The sequence below is a fragment of the Monodelphis domestica genome, chromosome 1 (assembly GCF_027887165.1).
Source record: "Monodelphis domestica isolate mMonDom1 chromosome 1, mMonDom1.pri, whole genome shotgun sequence".
Taxonomy (NCBI): domain Eukaryota; kingdom Metazoa; phylum Chordata; class Mammalia; order Didelphimorphia; family Didelphidae; genus Monodelphis; species Monodelphis domestica.
In genome coordinates, this window is record NC_077227.1 from 586,600,933 (window position 1) to 586,624,734 (window position 23,802).

The window sequence follows — 23,802 nt, forward strand, 5'->3', positions numbered from 1 at the left end:
ACAGTTAGGGGGAGTTATATGGATGGTTATTCGGAGAAAGAGAATGAGGAGAAATGGTCAGACAGTTCACAGAAGAACCCAGAGAAAGCAGTAAATACCTTCTAAATGCTATTGATTCATTGAGGAGAAGGGGGCTAATAGTGCCAAATGCTACAGAGAGGTCAAGAAGAATGAGGACTGAGAAAAGGGCACCAAATTGTAGTGATTAAAACACTGATCATCAATTCTCCTTCATATATTGTTTTCATCTACCTGATTATAATTCCCTGGATAGTATGGAATATGTCAATGTCTTGCCTTTTCTTGCACCCAAGTATTTGCGAGCATCATAAGGTCAGACAGGGCCTCTATAACCATTTTGTACAACCCATACTTGAGCTGGAACTGCTTGGCATTCCCCAAAAATGGTGTGTTGAAGAGAGCACTGGAATGGGTTTTAGAAGAGTAGATGGATGGTATGATGGGATTCAGATCTGGAATGAACCTTAGAAATCATCTAGTCCAGTAACAGAGGCCACCAAGCCATACACATAATGATCCCTGTGGACTGTATATTGACTTAGAAAACCACTTGTGTTTTCTGTTTCTGTGTTTCTTCCTTCCTTCCTTTTTCCTTTCTTTCTCTTTCTTTTCCTTTCTTTCTTTCTTTCCTTCTTTCTTTCTTTCTTTCTTTCCTCCTTCCTTCCTTTTTCCTCTTTCTTTTTCTTTCTTTCTTTCTTTGCTTCCTTGTTTCTTTCTTTCTTTCCTTCCTTCCTTCCTTCCTTCCTTCCTTCCTTCCTTCCTTCCTTCCTTCCTTCCTTCCTTCCTTCCTTCCTTCCTTCCTTCCTTCCTTCCTTCCTTCCTTCCTTCCTTCCTTCCTTCCTTCCTTCCTTCCTTCCTTCCTTCCTTTTATATGTCAACACATTAAGGGCAACTGGGTGATGTATTGGATAGAAGTCCAGGTCTTAAGTCAAGAAGTCTAATCTTTCTGAGATCCAATCTAGCCTCAGATACTTCCCAGCTGTGTAACCCTGAGCTAGTCACTTAATCCTATTTGCCTCAGTTTCTTCATATGTAAAACAAGCTAACAAAGGAAATGAAGTCAGACATGACTCAAATGGCTCCACAACAACGTATCAAGCTCTGGTTGCCCTCATATGAGAATAGTAGGTAGCATGCTGGTTGTAGTTCTCCCATTTGATACCTCTGTTACAAGTCTAACTGCCTGCCCTCCTTTGATGGAAGAGAAAACTAAAACCTTGAGAACTGAAATGACTTATCTAAGATCCTATAGGCAAGGAGCACAGCCTGGGTCTGAACCCAAGTCTCCTGACTCCATATCTAATACTTTTTGTTTGGGGTCACAAAGTGTCTGAGGCCAGCAATGAATTTCCTGACTCCATGTCTGGTACATGATCCACTGTACCACCTAGCTGCCCTGTCCCCATTTTACAGATGAGGAAAGTGAGACAAACAGAAGTTAAGTGCCTTTCCCTGGGTCATACAGCTAATAAGTATCTAAAATAGTTTTAAACTCGAGTCTTCCTGATTCCAGGCACAGAGCTCCATTCACTATGGCACCAAATAGCTGCCTCGCTGTGATAGACACAGAAGCTTCCAAGTCTTCCATTTTTTTAACCCTTCCCTTCCATTTTAGAATCAATGTTCTGTATTGGTTCCAAAGCAGAAGAACAGTAATGGTTAGAGAATCCATGTTAAGGGATTTTCCCAGGGTCACAGAGCTAGAAAGTGTCTGAGGCCAGATTTGAACCCAAGATCTTCTGGCTCTAGGCCTGGCTCTCTATCCACTGAGCCACCTAAGATGACCCCGTAAGTCCTCCATTTTTATTTCTAAGCTAGTTCACCAACTCATAAGCAGCTTTGGTGGTTCTCTTTGCTAAATTGAGTATGGCCATCTAATTGCCTTTAGCCCTTCTGCAGCTCAGAACTCCTGAGCTCAAGTAATCCATAAACCTCAGCCTGCCCACTAACAGAGCCTATAAGTGTATGCCACTATGCCCATCTATATGCTAATTTTCAAATAGAAATTTTTCATCTAGAGCAGCTAGGTAGCACAGTGGGTAGAATATCTGTCCTGAAGTCAAGAAGACTCAGCTTTCTGAGCTCAAATCTGGCTTTACACTCCCTAACTGTGTAACCCTGGGCAAGTCACTTCTCCCTGTTTGACTCAGTTTCCTCATCTATAAAATGACCTGGAGCAGGAAATGACAAACCCCTCTGGCATCTTTGCCAAGAAAATCCCAAATCAAATCATGAAAAGTCAGACACAACTGAAAATGGCTGGGCAATTTTTAATTTATATCTTTCAATAGCTAGAGTAATGGATATGCAGAATAACTATATTACATGTGAGCGAGGCTAGTTCCCTGCTTACCCTTCCCTACGACACATACACAGAAAGACAAAGATACACCATCTTCAACCTGGTTTAATATAAGGGTCAATGATAGGCAAAAGAATCTTTAACAGAAAGGCCATGTTGAAAAGTCAATGTGCTACCCAAGGGAAATAACGCATTAACCCAATTTTATCCAGTATAACATTAGCATTTTGTTTTATGATAATTGCAAGGATGAAAGCAATGGCTTTTAATAATTGAGCCTTAAAGGGAGCAGCTGGGTGGCTCAGACACTTCCCAGCTGTGTGACCCTGGGCAAGTCACTTTACCCCCATTGCCTAGCCCTTACCACTCTTCTGCCTGACTCCAAGACAGAAGGTAAAGGTTTAAAAAAAAATAATTGCGCCTTAAACCTAAATTAATCCTAGATCTTTTCATTTAAAATCTTTCATTCACTATTTATTAAGCATTTGCTAAACTCATAGAATTTTTTAAGGTGCTGGGGGAAATTCAAAAGTTATTTTCCTCAAGGGCAGGTTTGATCCCATGTCTCTTCTGTTCAAAAAAGATATAGTCATGATCCTCCAGAAACTTTTAAACTAGTCGAGAGCTTCAGATCTAGCAGTTTTCATTATTGTTGGGAGAAAAGATGTCAGCTTAGGTGGGATGAGGTTTTGGACACTAGACGCCTGTGGCCTCTTTCCTCTCCCCTCCACCACAGCCACCAGTCCCCAATCAGCTGAAAATGATCTCTCCATCTTGAAAGCTCACTGCCTCTTTCTTTGACTTCTATACACATTTATATAAATGTATGTATCCTTGTTTGGGGGGCAACTAGGTAGCACTGTGGAGTCAGGAAGACTCCACTTCCTGAGTTCAAATGTGACCTCAGATACTAGCAAGTTATTTAACCCTGTTTGCCTCAGTTTCCTCACCTATAAAATGAGTTGGAGAAGGAAATAGTAAACCATTCCAGTATCTTTGCCAAAAAACCCCAAATGGAGTCACAGAGTTAGATAAAATGAAAAGAACTCAAAAAATCCTTGTTTTTACATCACTGGAATTTCTAAATAGATCCCTTTTCTCTCTCTTCCCCAGAGAGGCATCCCTAATGACAAAAATTTAAAAAGAAAGGAGGGGAAAGCAGTTCCAAAAAGTTAAACAACAGATCAAACGAATCTGATAGAGTATACAGTCTTTCATACCCATGCTCCCTAATCTCTGAAGGAGGAGGGAAGAGAGGAATGTTTTCTTTTTTCTTCTTCCCCACCAAATTTGATCACTAGAATTAGAAAGTGTTCATTTGGGTTTTTGGTTGTTGTTGCCTTTCTTTCCAAATTAGTCATATTCTAACAAGTGTTACAGTTATTTGGGTATACTCTTTCACCCTGGCAAGTTCCTTTAGAACAGGGACTGGACCCTTTGTCAACAAAGTTCATAAGCTATAGAGCAGATCGACTTTAATAATGACATGCCCTCATTCCCTCATTTACAGATAAGGAAAACTGAGACCCACAGAGATGAAATGACTTGTTCTAGGTCACATAGGCATGCACAGTATAATACCCTTCATATAATAAGTGCTTAATGATTTTTAAAAATAAAATAAAATTGAAAAATCCCTCAAGGGTTATCACCTCTTTTCCTCTTTGTACTAAGGAAGTTTGGGAAGCATTTGGCTTCCTCTTCCTCCCTCCTGCCTTGAATTTAAAGAACTAAAAACTATCTTTTATTCCATTAATCATGGCATTCTTGACTTTTCTCTGGACTCTGGAAAGGTGAGATCAACCCTTACCTGAGCTTGGAGACTACTATTACATGTATTAAAATTCCCCTTCTACCTTCCATCAGTCACTGCTGTTCAAAACCAAATGAACAAGGCAGCTAAGTAGTACAGGGGATAGAGAACCAGGACTGGAGTCAGGAGGGCCTGGATTCAAATGTGGCCTCAGATACTTCCTGGTTGTGTGACACCAGACAAATCACTTAACCCTGATTGCCCAGTCTTCACCACTCTTCTTTGTACCTCCATCTATTCCCGGCCCTTCCTTCAAGTCCCAAGTCAGACATCATCTCCTTCAGGAGATCTTCCTTCACCTGCTCCTGCTGCCTCAAATGAGAATGATCACTCTCCTTCCTTCCTTGTCCCTCATCTCATTCTCCCTTGTATGGAGGCTGGTTGTTTGTGTACTTGGCCTTTTCCTCTATTCAGTTATGAACTTTTCGTGAGCAGGATCTTCTTGCCTCTATCTGCTCCCCAATGCTAGTAGAGCATGCTGCCTATAGTGGTGTTTAATAGATGCTTGATGAATCAAAGTCAAAGGGACTTTCAAAGGTTAAGTTAGGGGCATTAACTGATCTGATCCCACTAGTTTGAGATCATCTGAAGTCTATACCAAGCCCCCTCAATCCTGCTAACATTCAGACTATGACCCTTCTTTCAAACACTTATTCCCCAACCACAGATCTGCTTGGTGATGATGCTGATGATGGTGTTGCCACTCCTAATGATAGTAAGTCACATTTATAGGATGAGCCACAGTTCCAAGGTATTTTATACCCATCATCATCTTATCTCATACTCAGAACTACCCTGTGAGGGAAGAACAAGTATCATTTCCCCCCATTCAAAGGTAAGAAACACTGAGGTTCCCAAAGTGTCCACAATAATCACATTAGTAGTAGTAAATGGCAAATCTAGAGATCATCACCAGTTTGTAACTCCTGCTAATGTTTATTCTTCATCATTGCTCTTGCATTCTATGTCTCACTTCAAATGAAATTCCTCATTGTGTAGGATGAAACAAGTTTCTGGTCACCAACATGGTCAATAGATACTTTCTTGCTACATGCCATCTCCTCTCTTTAAGGCTCAATCTCTCCATCTGTAAACTGGGAAAATAATGCCTTCTCGGGGTCATCATGAGAATCAAATTAAATGATAGTTGTGAAATCCAACTAAATTCAACAAACATTAATTTAGCACCTACTGTGTACAAGATGATTTATCCTATAGGTAACAGGGATCCACAGAAGGTTTTTTAACAGGAGTATAGGATGGCTATAGATTTGTGTTTGGAGAATTATCAATGGTTCTTTAAAGCTCTTAGAACACAGACTGGAAGAGGTGATAGATGAGAGAAATGGAAGCAATTCAGAAGACTTTTATAATATGCTTGATGCAAGGGAGAGGAGATAAAGACTTGAACTCAGACAGCAGCAGTTTGAATAGAAAAGGGCAAATGGGAAAACCATCATTGTAGATGTAGAATCTACAAACTTGGCAAATGATTGATTCAATGTGGACTGTGAGAGAAGAGACTAAGATGCCTTCAAGTACTTTTAGAGGGTAGTGGCACTATTGAAACAAGTAGGGAAACAGCTGGAGAAGGAAATTTGAAGAGTTAAAATGTAATATAAATGAAAGTATGTATAAATGTATATATGTAATATAAATTTATAAGTGGAATATAAATGGAAGTTTACCATTCTCTGTCTCTGTCTGTCTGTCTCTCTCAATTAAGCCTGCTGCAATCTGAGATGCTTTTTTAAAGATCACTAAAAATAAAAGACTTTCCCCACTCCTTCCCATTCATTGGCTATGGCCAATATTTCATATCTGGGTAAAATAGCAGCTTCTTCCATATTGATTACCATCAGCAGGATTAAATAATACCTGAGGGAATTTTGCCACTGATAGATTAGAATCCAACTCTTTATTTTAGAGTCCATAGCTCTTTCCAATGGCTCCTTAAGAGAATGCATAGTGGATGGAGTACTGGACCTGGACTCAGAAAGACTTAGGTTCAAATTCTGCCTGAGATACTTACTCCCTATTTAACACTGGCAAATCATTTAACTTCTGTCTACCTCACTGTCCTCATCTGTAAAATGAGGGTGATTACACCTATTTCTCAGGATTTGCACATCTTAAATTTCTATATAAATATAGTTGTAACTAAGTTTTTGTCACAGAAACTAGTTGTTCTTCATGATGTTTTCTGTAATGGCAAGGAGGCCTTTTTTTAGTTTTTATTTATAGCCTTAGATGGGAAGGAGTCAGAATAGTTTGGATAAGAAATGACTGTCACTCACCTGCTCTTCATAAGTATTCTAATCTTTATTTCTTTTCTGTGTAAACTTCACCTCCAAAAAGAAGTTTACCATTCTCCCTCTCCCTCTGCCATCCCTTTCCTATCCATTTCTTTTCCCTTCCACCAGAGGAATGAAAGATAGAGACATGGTGAGTAAGAAGAGAGAGAAGAAAGAGACAGAAATAGAGAACAAATGGTAGAATCAGGCCACCATGCCACTACCCAGTTATTTACAAACCATTCCTAGGCAAGTGTATCCCAACCATCCTCTTTTTTCAGCTTTAGCTCCCCTTTATGCATTGTTTTCCCTTATTAGAAGCTAAACTTCTTTATATCAGTGATTCTCTTATGTGCTTATTTGTATATCCCTGGCACTTACTATGGTGCCTAACAAACATTAGGTATATAATAAATGCTTTTTCATTCATTCATTAATTTGTTCCCCAGCCTCAAGATCTTTCCCCTAAAAGCTCACATTACACCATATTTTTCACAATACACACATGTAGTATTGTGCAATTATTTGGGTTTGTTGCTGATACCTCTACTAGACTATAAACTATAGGTACAAAAACATTTCTCAATTCTTTATCTACATTTCCTATTTTTCCAAAGCACTCAGCACACTTCTATGCACATTGTATTTAATAAATGTTTGTTGAATGAAGAAATAAAAGAGAGAAAAGGTAAAATTAAGTTTAACAAACATTTATTAGCCACTTACTCTATGCTGGGAAATATACATAGCACTGAAGAAAAAAATGACAAACATCATAGTCACTGCCCTCAAGGAGCTTACAATCTACAGTGTGGTTGGGGAGAAAGAGAGTAGGAAACGTACACAAAAAATTACAATATAAGTTACACTGTGATTAAATTCAGCAGAGAAGTTCAACAGTGGCTGAGAGATTCTAGGATCAAAGAATGACAACTTGCTGAGGAATCTGGGAAAGCATCATTTAGGAGGTATCATCTGAGCTAGGCCTTGAAGGAAGAGCATTTCGGTACATGAAGATGAAGGGCTAGAAGCAAAATCCAATCCAGGTGCCAGGGAATGGCCTGCTCAAATGCATAAAGGGAACAGGGCAACATTAGGTCAGAGAATATTGGGTAGTCTAGTTAGGGGAGAATTTAGGGTATGCAAAGGGAGAGTTATATGGAATACGGTTTGGAAAGATCTTTGAAAGCTATATTCACATACCGGTATATTAAAAAATCAATCATTATACCTTGACACTCATATGATTTTCCTACTTTTCAAAAATCTTGTTAACACTTGGATCTTTTTAATATAACTGGCCATCAGTTAACTTAAACTCCTGTCCATGGTGCTGAAAAAATGTCAGGAAATGTCAGAAAGATTGGATCTCCGAAGTCCTTAGGCTACAACCCTCAGCAAGAGATTTTGTGGCAAAGGTTGGCTTTGCATAAATGAAAAACTGAATGGGATGCCAAAAGTCCTGAGGCATCTTCCCAGCTTCATCTTTTCAGCTCTGTTCCTTGGGTAGAGCAGGTTTCTATCTGTGCCACTCAATGCGTCACACATTGACTCCCTTCCTTTCCCCTGACACACCGCAGCCCTTAGTGAGCATCTTCCCACACAAGATAATCCACAAAAGATGAAGAAAAAAAAACTGAAGTTACAACTGCAATGAGAATTTCCAAACAGGATAAAAGAATATATTCCCACCCAAACAACTGCCATTTACTCAGGGAATGAAGGCCTTTCTTGGTGGCAAATTCAGAATTCTCTTGGCCCTTGCAACTATGAATGGTTAATTCACTAAGGTTAAGGTAAGGGTGTTAATACGTGAAAGTTTCCACTGTGGGAGGTTTGTGGAAGTCTGTGAACCAAAATTACACAGATTGGGAAGGTGTGAAAGGGCATGATCCAGACCACTAGAAAGAATGCCCACACCAGGTGCTATCACAGATCCATTTAAGATCTAATATAATAATTCTCATTTATATAGTTGAAGGTTTGCAAGGGGCTTTATAAATATTGTTGCATCCTCACCACAACTGTGGGAGATAGGTGCTATTTTTGTCTCTATTTTACAGATGAGGAAACTGAGGTAGAAAGAAGTTAAGTGACTTACCACTGATAAGAAAGTGTCTGAGGCTGGATTTAAATTCAGGTCTTTCCCCCTGTAGGTTCAGAACTGTACCCATTGTACCATCTTGCTCCCTCAAAGAATGAAGGAAAAAGGGCAGATAAGTAGAATAGTAGGTAGAATGCCAGGTCCAGGAGGACCTGGGTTCAAATTTGGCCTCAGAAACTTCCTAATCATTTGACCCTGGGCTAGTCACAGAACCTCAATTGCCTAGCCTTTGCCACCTTTCTGTCTTAGAATTTACACTAAGACAGAAAGAACAGGTTAAAAAATGAAATGAAGGGAAGTTCTTTCCTTATATAAAAGGAAACATGAAGGAAGACAAATTCCCCAGTGAGAAGTAGATGCCCACAAAATGTCACTTTCTGAGCTTTCACAACTCCCAAATTTTAAAAACTACTAGACATTTGTCTTTGAATGCTGTGTCTCCCCCATTAGATTGTGTGTTCCTTAAGGGCAGGTAATTGTCTTTTACCTCTTTCAATACTCTTGGTGCTTAGCCCAGTGCCTGGCACATAGTAAGTGCTTAGTAAATGTCGATTGACTGATTGACTTTCAGTTCTTTCAGAACTGAATGTTTATAATACCTTGGTGATGCTTCCTGAACGTCAACCCACTCATACTTCCAGTTACCTTTCTAAGCCTTGAATGATTCTTCTTAAGTCTAAATAAATGTTCTTTTCTACTCTCCATAAACTCTCTTGGCTCTTCTATTAATAGCCTGATCTTTCACCTTTTAAGGTAAAATATGGTTCACATCTTTTTTCTCTAACATGATTCTCCAGTGCATGACTGGAAAATGAATAGCTATTGTAGCCTTTAAAGAATACTATAGGGTGCAGCTAGGTGGTTCAGTAGATTGAGAGCCAGGCCCAGAAACAGGGGGTCCTAGGTTCAAATCTGGCTTCAGATGCTTCCTAGCTATGTGACCCTGGGCAAGTCACTTAACCTCCATTGCCTAGCCACTCTTCTACCTTAGAACCAATACACAATATTGATTATAAAATGGAAGGTAAGGGTTTAAAAATAAATAAATAATACTATAAAATACAGGTACTGTACAATTCCATGTAGATCCACATACCTGAGAATCTGATACAATACAAAATTTCTAAATAATAAATTATTGTCTTTATTATTGTTGTTTTTTGGTGGTGTTGGTGGTAATAGCATTTATTTTAAACTCTAAAATTGCAAATTGCTTTAAAAGAGGACAGCTAAGTAGCTTAATGAGTTGAAAGCCAGACCCAGAGATAGGAGGTCCTGAATTCAAATCTAACCTCAGAACTTCCTAATTAAAAAAATAAAACTTCCTAGCTAGGTGACCCTAGATCAAATCACTTAACTCACATTGCCTAGCCCTTACCACTTTTCTGGCTTGGAATGGATACTTAGCATTGATTAGAAGATGGAAGGTAAGGGTATTTTTAAATTGCTTTAACAATTAGCCTCTTTAATAGTAATAGTTGACATGAATATAATGCTGTAATGTTTATAAAGTCTTTGCCTCAGAATACTCTTTGGGGTAGATAATATAAGTATTATTAACCTCATTTTGCATGTGAAATACAGAGTAACTTACCCAAAAGCACACAGCAAATAATTCAGAGCTGGTATTCGATTCCAGCTGACTCCCAGTCCAGTGTTATTTGCTGTAGGTCCTGTGACCTTTAATTAATATTTATTCAAATGTATTATGTCAACCATGATGCCCTGCATGCTCCACATAAATAAAATCCTTATAAATGAGTAAAACCACACACTCACACACAGAGAGAGAATTAACTGATGCAGAATGCTAAAATCAATAAAACAAAACAACTTGAAGAGATACCTAGTTTGAGAATGGTAAGATAGGGGAAAGAGATAACATTATTACACACTAAGAAAAATGGAAAATATAAGTTTTTCAATAGTTAAAAGAATGAGGTCTAAAGTAGGGAAAATAAAGAAAAGGGAGCCTAAAACCAATTAAGAGACAGGGTCAGGGAGCATCTTAGAAGAGATGAGACTTAAAGAATAGAAATAGTTAAGGTAAACTGCATTTTCTTGCAAATGCTCAAGGAATTAATTAGGAATGTAAAGGGCATCTGAGAAAAGTGGGCTTAAAATTGAGTGAGAAGTTTAGAAAGTAGTTGAGAGAATCAGTTTGGCTTATAAATTCAATAGTCCAAAAAGGGGATATAGAACATATTTTCATGAAATGTTTACATTCATGCCAAGGAGTAGGTGAATACAGACATTAGGCAACCCCTTTCCTAACTCACCAGAATAAATTTAATCTCTCTCTCTCTCTCTCTCTCTCTCTCTCTCTCTCTCTCTCTCTCTCTATCTATCTATCTCTCTCTCTCTCATACACACACACACACACACACACACATACACACACACACACACACACATCTAAATATAAAAAGTCTCTCATTTAGGTCCTGCTGAAGGAGTGGTGACTTTGTGCTACTTTATTTACACACATAGAGAAAGAAAACTTTATTTGGGGGTACAGAGGAGGAAAATTTGAAGGGGTTTTTTAAAAAGGTAAGTTACTAGTATACTTAGTTCCTTCCTAAGAAGAAAGGTGAAGCAGTGAATAACGGGAAATTAATGGGTGTCATTTTATTGACTTACTATTGAATTATTTATTACCCACAAACTAGTAAATTCTCTAACTTTCTTTTCAAGGACAAGCTTCAAACTTTTATAGTCAACCTAAGATAATTCCAGGAAAGGCTTTCTTTTCTTCTCTTTTTTAATACAAATATTGGAAGCCTTTAGGAGAGTGTGGAACTTTGGCATCAACCCAGGAAGGCCCAATTGCACAGAAGCAAAAAGGATGATGAATAGATCATACACCTTTAGTTCAGAATGGCTTTTTCTGGGCAAAAAGTTCAGCCTCGTTTCAAACTCTGTGCCATACATCTATGTTCCCCAATTTTTATACATACTCCTCAGAATGTCTAGCCAGGGAAAGTTTGATTCCATTAAATTAAGCAAACATATATTAAGTGCTCGGACCTGACAGGCACTAGACACCATACTCGGTACTTGCTGTCCCAACCATCGATCTTCCAAGGGTATTTGTTCATAGGTAACAGGGCTTCATTGTGGTATGGAAGGAAACCCACACAGTTGTGTCAAAACTGCAGTTAGCAGCAGGTTTTACTAAGGACCTTTGAGGGCACTAGAAAGGGTTGTGGTCCCTCTGCTCTCTCTCCCCCAAATCTCCAGCCCTGAAGAAGCTTGTTGGGTGTGCTCCCACAGGACCCTGCCTAATTAATTCAGTTCCTACCCCTGTTTGGTGCGACGTTATCCTCCTGCACTAATGCCCTGCTTTTTAAAAACAACTTTGCTAGTCGAAGACTTGCTCACTCAGATCTAAAATGAACAGATTCCAAGAGGTTTGCAAAACAACCATTTGCACAGAACGGGCCCAGACAAGGGAGTTCCTCGGGAGAAGGAAGAATAATATTCAGGAAAGATTTCACGGAGACTCCGGCTAGTTCAGATTTTTTTTTTTTTTTCAGCGCCGAGAGTTGTGGTAATCGACTCAAAGGAGGCAGAGGAGACAGATACAGGTTCAGAGTTGCCTCCTTAGGCAGGGGCCGGGACTCCCGCGGCCGCCTTTTCTACCCTGGGAAGCCAGCCTGTGCCGGGAATTTAGGGCATCAGGCTTTGGGAGGAGCACGGAAACGGTTGAGAAGCCCAGCTTCCTCCTCAGGTGAAGATACTGAAACCCTAAAAAAGTTCCTTCCTGGGAAAGACTCAGCGTGTGCTGGGTTGGGGGGTTGGGGGGGGGGGGGGCGGCTGGAAGGTGAGGTATCTGTCCAGAGTGCTGAAGAGTGGTCTGCTGCAGCCGAGGGGTGGGCAGGCTAACGGGCGGGCGGAGTGGAGGACACCGCCTCCCGGGGACCTCCCCAGTAAAGAAGCCCGCCTCCATCCAGCCTCCCGCCCGAGAGCTACCCTCCCTGCCCCGGATAGAGAGGCGACAGCACACCTCGCCCGCGGCTGGGTCGTTCAGTCCTCCTCACCTGGCTCTTTTCGCCCTTCGGGCCTCCTGATCATTCACCTTTCCTTCTCGCCCATTCTCACCACCACCACCACTACCCAGTCACATCTCCTCCACCCGCCCTCCGTGGTCAGTAAAAGCTTTTTCCGCCACGGAACCCTCCAGCCTCGGTCTGCATCCACTCCCAGATCTCGTCTTCTCCCCAGGTTCAGCCCCGCAGCGGTCCTTCCTCGGGATCCCCGACCCTCCCCTTTCCCCAAACGGTCGGTCTCCCCCAACCCCCAGTCTCCCAGGGCAGCCTGGCTTTGGCACCCCCGCCCTGGGCTCTTTACCTTTTTCTTTCGGTCACGAGAGCGATTCCTCCGTTTCCTGTTGGATTCTTCCTTTTCTTTCTGCTCCTGGAGGGCCTGAGCCTCGATGTCTTTAATTTTCTTTAGCTGTTTGGCGGCTTGAGCCATGGCGGGTTACGGAGCTGCAGTCCCCGCCTCCCCTGGAGCTCCAGTTCACACTTCGCTGCTCAGAGCACCAACACCCTCCCCACCACCACCAAAAAAAAGTCCCTGCCTTCCCTCCCTCTCTTCCTCCCTCCCTCTCTCTCTCCGCTTCCCCCCGGGCTGGGAGCTTCACTACCACGAAGACAATCCGGGCGGGCTCAGGCGCAGGCTGGGTCCTTAGCCCAAGCAAGTGGCGAGGAACCCTTTACGCGGTGGCGTTGAGACGCCCCCGATCCAGCGTCCCCAGAGGCTCCCTGCGCCCGTTCCAGCCCCGAAGCGAGAGAGCCGCGGTGTCCTCCTTCTGGGACGGGGATGGAGGCTCAGGCCGCCTCTCCTGCAGCAGGAACCGCGGCTGCAGGGGGTGGGGGAGACAGCTCGTAATGCAGAGGGAGAGAGAGCTGTCCGCGGGAGGGGGCGGGGGGAATCGCTGCCAGCGAGGGATGCAGGAGGAGGACAGCGGCGAGGCATCGAGCAGGAGAGCCGGGCCGGACCGGGCCGGGCAGAGGGGTGAGGCTTCCCCTCCCTAGCTTGCCGTGACGCCGAGTTGGGAGCTGGAACCTCCAGGCAGCCAGTCAGTCCGTGGCTTTACCACTGCAATGCTGCTGAGGTGCGCACATTTTCCGAAAAGGACTGCCGCTCTCACTGCTGCTGCCGTCGGGGTGGTTTTGAGGTGACAAAGCTGTCTCCTTCTCCCCTTGAGCCTCCCCCCCTCCTCCCAGTCCCGCCACGGCGCCCCCCCCCCTTTATTTATTTTACGGAAAGCTAGGGAGTAGGTTCGCCCCACACCCTGTTGGAAGAGGCATCTCTGCTACGGCTAAAGGCTGGGGCGAAGTACTCTACAACGTAGCCCCAGCGGCAGCAGCATCTCCAGGTTCAGCCCCTCCGACTAGCAGAAGGGGGGCGGGGGAGGGGACGGATGCTGGCTGAGGCTGAGAGAACTAAGCCAGGGATTCATTGTGCTTTCTGTCTACGCAGGCAGCATCGAGGGAGGGTGGGGAGGAGTAGTAAATTGCAATACCTCAGCCTCCTTCCTCCTCCTACCGGGTCACACTCTACCGGGTACCATTTCCTCCCCTGGGCTGCAGTTTCAGAGATCCCAGGAGAAGAGGTGGAAGATTCTTCCCCCTACTGTCACCCGCCGAGAACTTGATTTGCCCTTTTCAGACCATGTGGAGATTTCATTTGCATATTTACCAATTATAGATAGAAAACGTGCACAGAATCAAGGTAACAGTTTCTCTTTTGACAGGAAAGAAGTCAGAATGCCCCTTTCCTCTCAGCCCCTTGACACAGGCACATTCTCGGCGGCGGCCCCATTCCATTAATGATTACTGAGTCAGGCGGGTCTCTGCACCATTGCTCCCAGCAGACAGCACAAGCCCCATTAAAGTTTCCCACTGCACATGTCAGACACTCTTCAGCTTAAGTCTCATTGGCATTGCTCCAGAATGGTAAAGATATTAAAAAGGGGGGGGACCCAAGGTTAGCTACTTAGATAAAAGTAGATCTGAGATGGTTCATTGTACTTCATATCAATAAATCAATTAACAAGCATTTATTAAATGCCTATTGTGCTAAGCACTAGGGGGAGGTGACATATGTGTGTATGCACATATATACATATATATGTTTACAGATAGGCTATTGAGTTGAATAGAGAACATTTCAGCCTTCATATAGAAACATAACTGGCCACAACTATTAATTCAGTTAATTCCTTAGCATTAGATGAAAGGATTGAAATAGCAATGAGAAGGGCCTGCCCCAGGCAAAATCTATCCTTGGCCTCATCCAATCTTTGATGTCACCAGTCAGCATCTATCCTATTCTTCTTGGTACTCTCTCCCTTCTTCCCCACTATTTTGTTTTCCATTCTAGCAGGGTTTTGCCTTTAGAGGCTCACAATTTAGTTATCAGTTCATTGTGTGATTTGATATGGCTTAATACTGCAGGGGAGAAGATACATTCTAATAGGAAGTCTCTAAAGATCGAAATGCTTTCTAGAACTAAATGAATAAAGTTAGAATGGAAGTAAACAGTGGGGTTGATCACTTTGGAGGCCTTTCATGTTGCATTCTCAAACCACATTAGGTGTTTAGTTGGTAACAATGGAAAGAACATAGAATTTGGATTAATATATACATGTATACATAGATGGAGCCTTTGTTAAGCTTGAATTTTTTTAAAGATAGCCCCTATTTTCAAGGAGCTTACATTCAAATAAGAGAAAACAAAATAAAGGAACTCAAAAGGCTGCTTGTGAGGATGTAGAACAGCTGGAAGAATGTATTAAGCTGGAAGTCAAATGAGCAACATGGCCAGGACACTTTCCAAGATCTGGTCCCAAGATTCACCAGTACAGAGAGCAAATCTTATGTTGAAGTCATTCTAAGGTAAGTAAGGCAGCTAGTGGAGAGGCAGAGCAATCTGGAGAATGAATTGAGCTTGATGGTGACTTCTGACTTAGTCAGAAGATTTAAAATATCTGGAATCCAGCACTTACAAGTAGTAGGACCTTGGGCAAGTCATGGAAATTCTCAGTCTCAGTTTCATCATTCAAAGACGGGAATCGGCATGTGTCAAGGAAGTTTTATCCCCTTCCCCTCCTTCAGTAGCTTGACCTGTCCCTCAAACATTCCTGACATACCACAGTTGCCTCAGGTTTTGTGTCAATGTGCCGTGCATCAATAAAAGTCAAGGCTTTGGGGATAATCAGGAGAATCGAGGAAGGAGAAAAAGACAGAGACAGAGACAGAGACAGAGACAGAGAGACAGTGACAGAGAGAGAGAGAGAGAGAGAGAGAGAGAGAGAGAGAGAGAGAGAGAGAGAGAGAGAGAGAGAGAGAGAGAGAGAGAGAGAGAGAGAGAGAGAGAGAGAGGCCAAGAGGAGAAGGAAGAAGAAAGAAGTCAGGATGCAGAGCAGGCAGGTGGGGGGAAGGAGGAAAGTGCCTGGCAGGCTAGGCACCACGTGGTCAGGTTACTATTGTCTATCCTTCCAATAAACTTTATAAAATATATATCTGGGTAGAAATATTATTCCAATTCTTACATAAATGCCTTCAATACTAACCCCTACTGGACTGTTGTGAATAAGTTACTTGCAAATTTCATCAGTATTTCATGGAGCCATTAGTCCAGGTACTTTCTCCACTGGTCCAGAACACAACCTCTCTATGTAGAGAAAGTCAATCTTTATGAATTTGGGGGATTGAAAAACATCACCTCATGGTAAGTTCTTTAGGTAATTAGCATCTTTGCATTTAGCTAGGCTAGTACTCAGCTGACAGATACACAGTCCATTACCAGACCTCTATCAGTGCCTTTACACTTTGAAAAGACCTGACTACTTCTCCTTTACTTGCTCAGCCTTCAGGAATCCAGGGTTGTATCCATCCCATGAAGAAGGAATACAGTAGAATTAGGAGAGGGTAAATGGTTTAAAAATATGAGCACTACATTATATCCTTGTGAAACTAAAAATTCCTTAAGGGAAATCTAATCTAGATTATAATCTATCTATAAAGATAGATCTAAAATAAATTTTAAAATCTAATATAAGATTAATGTCTTATCTAGACCCTTTCTTTGTGTGTGTGTGTGGGGGGAGTTAACCCTTGCCTTCTGTCTTAGTAAAAGTTCTAAAATAGATCTACTGGAAAGGGCTAGGTGATTGGGATTAAGTGACTTGCCCAGGATCACACAGCTAGGTAATGCCTGAGGTCAGATTTTAATCCAGCTCCTCCTAATTACAGGCCTGGACCTATCTACTGTACTACCTACCTGCCTTTAGACCCTTTCTTTGTACATTTAATGCCATCTCCTCCTAGAGTTTCCCCCTATATAATTTCTTCTCCCTACTGGCTCCTTCTTTGATGTTCCAAAAATATACAGAATCTGCCTGCTTTAAAAAAAAAAATAAAAAAAAAAACCTTCAACTGATCCTGCTGTCTCTTCCTACTATCCTCCTATCCCCACTTTCACCACCAAAATTCTAGAAAATATAGTCAATCTAGTAGTTAGATGAACAGCCTCTGGTTCATTACCATCTACCTACTCATTTCTCAACAACTTGTATTCAGATTTCCAATACCAACTCTTCTAAAATGAAGGTTCCCTAAGATTTCCTATGGTCTCATCTGCTACCTCCAATGGTATTTTCCCAATCCTTTTTCTGGACCTTTCAGCAGCTTTTGACACTGTTGATCAACCTGTCTCCTCAATACTCTCTCCTTCTTTAGATTCCATTAAAAATGTTCTCTTATGGTTCTCCTTCTGCCTAATCATTCAATCTCCTTTGTTAGATCATCATTCATTGTATGTCCATTTTGGAGTATGTAAGGTTCCATCTTGGGCCATCTTCTATCTTTATATACTCTCTCAATGATCTTATTAACTTCCAAGGGTTCAATTATCTCCATGCATATGGTTTTAAAATCTACATGTCCATAACTAATTTGTCTCCTTAATGCCCAGTCAGCATGTCACTGTTGACCATCTGCTGGACACTTCCACCTCTATTCCTGCTGACACCTCAAAATTGAGCATATCCAAAATAGAATATATCATCTCCTCCCCTTAGTTCCAGTTATGTTGAGAATACCACCATCTCCTTGATAATACACTTTTAAAACTGCAGAAACATCTCTCTTCCTTCTTTTCTTTTATCCCTCATATTCAATCAGTTGCCAAGTGATGTTGATTCTACCTTCACAACATCTCTTGCATTTATCCCTTTGTCTCAACTCACACAGCCACCACCTGAGTTCACAGGGACTTTTAAAATAGCCTCCTAATTGGTCTCCTGGCTTCCAGTCTCTTCACTTTCCAATCCATTCTCCACACAGCTGCCAAAATAATCATCCTAAGGCATAGTCTAATGGTATCTTTTCCCTGCAGTAACACATCTAGCAGCAAACTACTGCCTCTGGAATAAAATACAAACTCTTTAATATTGTTTCCAAAATCCTTCAGAATCTGACACCAACCTTGATTCTCATTATTGCCATTCCCTGGTCAGTGTCCCCACAAAAATGGCCCATTAGTCATTTCTCAGACCAGACATCTCATCTCCCAAGATGGTGTGGTAGATACAGCAGTGGTCCTAGAGTCTGGAAGATCTGAGCTCAAATTTTGCCTCAGGTTTTTTCTAGCTGTTTAACCCTAGGAAAGACACTTAATTCTTATGTACCTCAGTTTCTTCATCTATAAAATAGAGGTAATAACACCTATCTTCCAGAATTGTTATGAGGATCAAAGGAGATAACACATGAAGCAGTAAAATGCTATTATTATTATTATTATCATCATCATCATCAACAACACATTTGAAGAAGGTGTCCCCAGTCTTAGAATGCACTCCCTTTTCATCACTGTCTTTCAGAAACTTCATCTTCCTTCCAGTATCCACTAAGGTGCTACTACCTACCTCCGCTATGAAGTTTGACCTGATTTTATTAAATTATTCATGCTCTTTCTCTCCCCGAATTTCCTTCCATTGTATTTAACTAAGTACATATTTTACTCATCAGTCAAGTGAAAAGTCACTGAGGTCTAGAACTATTATTTTTTCCCCAGCATTTTTTTTTGTTCCCCAGCATCTAAGACAATGCTTTGCCCAAGAAGCCTTTCCTGGTTCTCCTTAATCTTAGTGTCTTTCCTCTGAGATTATCCCTTATTTATCCTGTCAATATCTGATTAATACATAGTTGTTTGTTGTCTCCCCAATCAAAGAGTGAGTTCCTAGTGAGCAAGACAGTCTTTTGACTTTCTTTGCATCCCTAGTGATTAGCGTAGCACCTGGCACTTAATAGTTGCATAACAAATACTTGTTGATTGGCAAGTGCCTGACAGTATGCAGTAGACACTTATCTTTCTGCTAAACAAATGAGTGAAGGACTTAAATGGCTCAAAGGACAAATTCAGTAAGCAGTCAAAACATTTTATGACCCTAAAGTTCATTCAAGCCATGGCACTTTATATACTTGTCACATTACAAGGAGATTTCTCACTTAGCAATATGTAGATATGACTACATATTAGCTAGTATTTAGCTAATGCTATCACTGAATATTAACAACACACTTACATAGCACTTGAAGTTGTACAAAATGTTGTTCACACAATAACTGAGGTAGGGTTATTATTATATCATGTTATAATAAGATATTCTTATCTCTATTTTACAAATGAAAACACTGGGTCTTGGAAAGGGGCTTCAGATGAAAAACAGACAGTCTCTGATCCAGAAAGGGTCTGAGGCTTGAGTAGTTCAATTGCTTTTGAAGAGACAATGAACTTGCCTCCAAGGCACAGACTGCACTCATAACTCTGTTATGAAGCTGCTCTTCAGCATAAGATTTCCAAAGTGGTATGAGAAGTGGAGCTGACTGAATCAGAACTGACTATCCTAAGGCAATGAGGATGCCCCTGGAAGGCCAGGGACTGCAGCAAGGAAGGATTCTTCAAATCTCGGAGGTTAAACCTATTCCCACTTCTGCCTCAGATGAAAAGCTTATACCAAACTCAAGCTACCCATCATTGCCCTGGGTGGAAGTGCTGTAGCACATCAGCCAGAAGAGCACAAGACCAGCCAGCCAAGCCAGTGGCAGAAGATGAAAAGAAACTGAAGCTCCCCATCAAAGATCAAGCCCAGGGAGTCTAGCAGAGAGTGACCCATCCCGTAGAGATTATATATCTGAGAAGAGTCCAGTAGCCGAGTGATCTCCCTGTGAGTACTACAGTGTCAGAGCTGCTTGCCCAGCAAGCCCAATAGCAGTCGTCCCTGGTGAGGAGCCACATCAGCAGCCAAGATACTTGCTTGACATTCCCCCTGCCCCATCTCCCATCCCCAACCCTGTCCCAGTAGTAGATTGACCCTTCTGGCTAAAATACCATGTCCAGCTGTGCTGCTCATCTAGCAGAGATTCCATATCCTCTAAGGGGCCAGTATACCTGTGTGGCAGAGCAACTCATCCATCACTGACTGCACATACCTCAATGAACTTCATGAGGACCCTCTACAGAAATCATGGATATTACCAGTTCAGAGTTGTGAGTTGTCCAGCTACATGTATTCTCTACATGTGTCCCATTACCATGGTACTTAAATTGGTGCCCACTATTTACCCCTACTGTCTCTCAAGATAGGAGACAGACAGACAGACAGACAGACAGACAGACAGATAGATTGATAGATAGATAGATAGATAGATAGATAGATAGATAGATAGATAGATAGATAGATAGATAAATAGATAGATAGACAGATAGATAGATAGACACATTTGTGGAAGTGATACCTCTGTAGGGGCAAAATGAACAATTTCTTATGCTAGTGCCAAAATGCCTTTGCTAAAAAAGATTTCGCTGTCTTATTATTGGGGAAAGCACAGCAGTGGGGGCTTGTAAGCCTGTAGTAGGAGATAGATACCTAGTGGAAGAGTTACCCTCTAGAACCCTGAAAGTGGTTGTAGCCAGCCCTGTGGGGACCTAACCTGTCCTTAGGGTTGGACAAGTGAATTGATAGTGAAGTGTCACATACAATGAGGTGTCAAAACCAGAACTTGAACTCAGATATCTTGGCTATGAGATGAATATATTTTACACTGTATCACACTGCTTCTTAGATTAATCGGAATGATTATCCTGAGAATAACAGCAACTCTAACAGAGTTGGTAAATCAAATTGGGGAATCTTCCATTCAATCTCAATTTTGTTTAGTTCTTTTTAAGTTGTGTCCAACTTTTCCTGACCTCTTTTGAGGTTTTCTTGGCAAAGATGCTAGAGTTGTTTGTAATTTCCTTCTACAGTTCATTTTACAGAGGAAACTGAGACCAACAGAGTGAAGTGACTTACCCAGGGTTACACAGCTAGGAAGTATCTGAAGCCAGATTAGAACTCAGGAAGATGAATCTTTCTAACTCTAGACCTGACACTCTATTCACTATGCCACCTGGCTACATAGGAACATCAAAGAAAAGTCAGTTTCACAAGCATTAAGGTATATTTTACAAAATCAAAATTCATCATATTTCATTTTTTAAACCCTTACCTTCTGGCTTAGTATCATTTCTAAGGCAGAAAAGCAGTAAGGGCTAGGCAGTTGGGGTTAAGTGACTTTCCCAGGGTCACACAACTAGGAAGTGTCTGAGGTCAGATCCTCCTAACTTCAGGCCTGGAACTCTATCCACTGTGTTACCTAGCTGACCCAATTTATCATATTTCATAAGGAGTCTAGACACATATCATTCATCAGGAGGATTTGTACCTGGAATCATCAACATAAAACTGGAAATTCAAGGTCATCTAGTCCACTTCCTCACATTACAGATAAGGAAAATGAGGCACTGAAACATTGTAATTTGCCCAAAGTCGCACATCATAAATGGCACTGCTAATATTTTAGTCTAGTTCTCTTAACTATAAATCCAATACTTTCCCCACTGTTACTTTTATGTTAATCAAAGACTGTAATGTGAAAGCAATATGACATCGTGTCATTTCTTTGAGTACTAGTAATACTCATAGTTTCAGTTTCCTTACTTTTAAAATAGAGAAAATAATAATTGTGCCACTTACCTCACAGGGCTGGTATAAAGTGTTTTATAATGTTAAAAACATGAAAGAAATGAATGACTATTAATAACTTGAGCAGATCATCCCCCACCTCCTGGGTCTGTTCCTATTACAATATGAGCTCCTTGAGAGTAGGGTCTATCTTGTTTCTTTTTGGATCCCCAATACTTAGAATAGTGTTTTACCATTTTATTAGATAAACACCTAATAAATGTCTCTGCATTTATTCATTCATATATTCCCTTAAGAGATACTATTAATTTCAAGAGAGGAGAAATGAAAGTCGGGTTGCCAATTCCAATTAGAAACTCCTTGAGATACCCATTTAGTTTGGGGGGAGTTAAGTATCTACATAACAGTTGGCATAGGATAAAAGCAAAGAGGGGCAAGCTAGGTGGCTCAGTGGACTGAGAGCCAGATCCAGAGATGGAAAGCCCTAGGATCAAATCTGGCCTTAGACACTTTCTAGCTGTGTGATCCTGAGCCAATCACTTAACTCCTATTGCCTAATCCTTACCATTCTTCTGCCTTCGAACTAATATACAGTATTAATTCTAAGATGGAAGAGTGGGGTTTTAAAAAAAGGAAAGGAAAAATAAACTAGACAAATAAGATTAGATGAAGGAGCAGCTAGGTGGCACAGTGGATAGAGGGTCAGAGTTGGGAGCATCTGGGTTCAAATCCCCTCATATAACCACTACCTGAGTTCAGAGCCTCTTTGCCTTTTGTCTAGACACTGAACTAGCCTTCCGTTGGTCTCTCTACCTCATCTTTCACTCCAGTGTATCCTCCATTCAACTAGCTACAAATGATTTTGCTGAAGCACAGATGTGACTGGGTCATCTCCTTACTCGGTGTTCCCTATTACCTCCAGGTAATAGGAAGTTTTTTTATTTAGCATTTAAAATTCTTTACAACATGACTCCTACCTACCTTACCACTTTTTTTACACTCTACCTTCTCCATGCACTCTGTGATTGCTATTTGTCCTTTGGTTTGGAAGACCAATGATATGGTGAAGTGGTGATGTCTTGACTTGCAGTTGAATTTGATTTACACAAGGCAGAATTTCCCAGAGTTGTTAACTTCACTCTCTTTTCCAGAGTCATCAGTATCCAGTGGCAAGACAGAAGTCAAGCTGACTGAGGGTGGTCCAGGATGTGCCTTGGCGTCTTCGATGTCTAACAAAGCCTTGAATACTCCACAGTGCTTGCTTTGGCCAAAGCATCTTCAATGCTTGAAGTGGACAACTCCCTAACTCACTGACCAATTAAAGGATTGTCTATTATTCTTCATATGGTTTGGCCCTTCTGCCTATATGATTTTACAAAGATGTGGCTACTGTACCACTACAACTTCTTGGAGCCATGGGAGAAATTTAGGTGACAGATGGATGCACAGCCCTGAAAAGGGCTCAGCAAGCCTTCATACAGAGATGCTAGTCCTTCCTCACCACCCCATAAATTCCATTCTATGATACTAGTCTACTGGCCTGCTTGCCTCCCATCTCTATGCCTTTGGACTAGCAGACCACCATGATTGAAATACTCTGCCCTCTCACTTGGACATCTTTGTTTCCTTGGCTTCCTTCAAGTCCTGACTTTCCCCAGCTGCCAATGACTTCCCCTCTGAGATTACCTTCTATCTACTTTCTCTAGATCCCGTTTGTATGTATTTATTTATGTTATCTTCTCCATTAAGCTGTGAGCTCTTTGAAGGCAGGCACTACTTTTACCATTCTTTTTATCCCCAGAGCTTAGCAGTACACCATGAGTGTTCAACAAATACAGTACCTTTTTTAAAAAACTTTTACCTTCCATCTTAGAATTGATACTGTGGATTGGTTCCAAGGCAGACGAGCATTACGGGCTAGGCAATGGGGGTTAGGTGTCTTGAACGGGGATATGTGGCTAGGCAATGTCTGAGGCCAGATTTAAACCCAGGACCTCTGATCTCTAGGTCTGGCTCTCCATCCACTAGCCACCTATCTATCCCTCAGTAAGTACCTTTGACTGATGAGTGAGTGATGTGCCACAGTAAATTCCAAATAGCTGTGAGATAAATATCATCAAGTTACATCAAAGAAACAATATTAAAAGAGAATGGAAGTACTTTCAACTATTTTTTATGTTGTCATATAATTTATTTGATTATGGTTATTGTGTGAACAAAGATCAGTGT

The 23,802-nt window shown here is 41.4% G+C and overlaps 1 protein-coding gene across 6 annotated transcripts in view; it reads right to left on the minus strand.

The window, feature by feature from the left end:
- ANK1 (ankyrin 1) overlaps positions 1 to 14,139 on the minus strand; it is a 349,200-nt gene extending 335,061 nt beyond the window's left edge. For 5 of the 6 annotated variants that reach the window (XM_056813585.1, XM_056813579.1, XM_056813576.1 and 2 more), the window contains exon 1: positions 12,885 to 14,139. In XM_056813585.1, coding sequence (XP_056669563.1) covers positions 12,885 to 13,010 — 126 coding nt within the window. In that variant the 5' untranslated portion in view covers positions 13,011 to 14,139. The remainder of the gene's footprint in view (positions 1 to 12,884) is intronic. The other variant, XM_056813578.1, reaches the window with a different exon arrangement.
- Positions 14,140 to 23,802: the final 9,663 nt, after the last annotated feature.